The sequence below is a fragment of the Alosa alosa genome, chromosome 7 (assembly GCF_017589495.1).
Source record: "Alosa alosa isolate M-15738 ecotype Scorff River chromosome 7, AALO_Geno_1.1, whole genome shotgun sequence".
In the NCBI taxonomy this organism is placed as follows: Eukaryota; Metazoa; Chordata; class Actinopteri; order Clupeiformes; family Clupeidae; genus Alosa; species Alosa alosa.
In genome coordinates, this window is record NC_063195.1 from 7,997,823 (window position 1) to 7,999,813 (window position 1,991).

At 37.4% G+C, this 1,991-nt stretch overlaps 1 protein-coding gene across 2 annotated transcripts in view; it reads right to left on the reverse strand.

The window, feature by feature from the left end:
- Positions 1-946: 946 nt before the first annotated feature.
- Positions 947-1,991, reverse strand: part of LOC125297261 (NLR family CARD domain-containing protein 3-like) — a 28,124-nt gene continuing 27,079 nt past the window's right edge. The window contains exons 8-9 of one of the 2 annotated variants that reach the window (XM_048247515.1): positions 1,390-1,991; positions 947-1,106 (exon numbers count right to left, since the gene is read on the reverse strand). The exon at positions 1,390-1,991 is cut by the window's right edge and continues 1,190 nt beyond it. In XM_048247515.1, the coding sequence (XP_048103472.1) occupies positions 1,034-1,106; positions 1,390-1,991 (675 nt within the window). In that variant the 3' untranslated portion in view covers positions 947-1,033. Of the gene's footprint in view, positions 1,107-1,385 lie in introns of those variants that run through there. The other variant, XM_048247516.1, reaches the window with a different exon arrangement.

A 1,991-nucleotide genomic window follows, 5' to 3' on the forward strand; every position in this document is an offset into this window, starting at 1 on the left:
CCGGTGATATGCAAATTCCTTGCTGCAGACATTGCAGAGAACACTTTATTTTTATGATGATGAATGTTGGCATGAGTAGCACACTGCATGTTGCCAACATCAGTCCAAACAACCAATTATTACAACTAAGAGCAAAACGATGAATAAGTTGAATTAGAGAGCAAAAAAAATAACAAAATGACATGAAATTATGAAAAGTATAACAAAAATGAGAGCAGCAGCTATCAATTCTTTTTGGAATCGAGTATTTTAGCAATTATTTCATCGATTAATCGAGTAATCAAATAAAATGTGTCTTATCTGTTATGTCACATCAATTCTGCACTAGCTAAATGTTGTATTATACAAAGACTGGCACATTCAGAGATAATGCTATGAAGGGTTGAATGATTTGGATGACATGGATATACTTAATTTACTCTTTTTTTTATTATTATTTTCATTTTGCTGTCACGATAAGAGTATTCACAATAAAAAGTTAGTAAACAATCAAATACAAAAATAAAACAAATAATCTATCAGTCGGCCCTACACCAACCTTAATGTCTGCAGTTTGCAGTGGGGACTAGACAGTCCCTTAGAGAGAAGCTGAACTCCAGAATCTCCCAGGTCATTGTGACTCAGGTCCAGATCTATCAGGGAGTTTGGTGACTGTAGAACAGTAGCCACAATTTCACAGGACTTCTCTGAGAGTTTGCATTCAGCAAGTCTGCATAACAACAGGAGAAAAAATAAAAATATTACTAGAGATGGAAAATAGAGATGGAAAAATGGGAGGGATACTGTTTAAACAGTGCCTCATTACATCCAAATAATCAAGAGACTTAATTCCCCTGTAATGACAGTACAGAAACCTCCCTCTCACACACACACACACACACACAAATTAAACAAAGAAGTAAAATAATATCAGGAAATGCATGGCCCTACACCAACCTTAATGTCTGCAGTTTGCAGTAGGGACTAGACAGTCCCTTAGAGAGAAGCTGAACACCAGAATCTTCCAGGTCATTTTTACTCAGGTCCAGCTCTATCAGGAGTTTGGGGATTGTAGAGCTGAGGCAACATTTCCACAGGATTTATCTGAGAGTTTACATTCAGCAAATCTGCAAGACGGTGCAAGATCGAATTAAGACATACACCAAAATATTATTCTGAAGTGGTAAAAAAACTAAAGTAATTTACATTAGAGTACAATAATGAAAGGGTGGATGAATGAACAGAATGTCTCAAAATGAACAGTTGAGGCAAAATATCTGTAAATGTGGCAAATATTTGTTTAGAGTTCAATCTTTTTTGTTCTTTACTCAATTTGACACCATAATTTACTAGCCATTAATTTCTCGTTCAGAATTTGAAATGTTTGATTCAATAATTAAGGACACTCACAGTGCCTTTCTACAGCACTTCATAGCTGGGATCAATCTTCTGCATCCCTCATCAGATGTGTTGTATTTCTTCAGGTCCAACTCATCCAGCACCTCCTCAGACATCAGGAGCATGTGGGCCAGTGCTGAACAGTGAGCAGGAGATAACTGGCCTTTAGAGTCCTTTGGTGATTCCAGATATTCTTTAATTTCTTGGTGCATCGAATTATCTTTCATTTCAAGTAGGCAGAAGAAAAGATTGATGCATCTCTCGGGGGAGATATCTTCTCTGTTGAGCTCCTTGATGTACTTGCATGTTTTCCTGATGCTCTCTGAGCTGTTGAGTGGATGTGTGAGTAGTCCTTGCAGCAGTCTATGATTCCTCTCTAATGAAATGCCCATAAGGAAACGAAGAAAAAGATCTAGGTGTCCATTTTTACTCTGCAATGCTTTGTCTGCTGCTTTCTCCAGCAACTCTTCTAAAGGTAACTGGTCTTTCTTGACAAAAAGTTCAAGTGCACTCAGTTTCTCGTTCATACATTTAAAAGAAAGAAAGACATGAAGTGCTGCCAAAAACTCCTGGATGCTCAGATGAACAAAGCAGTAGACCTTCTTCTGCTGAAA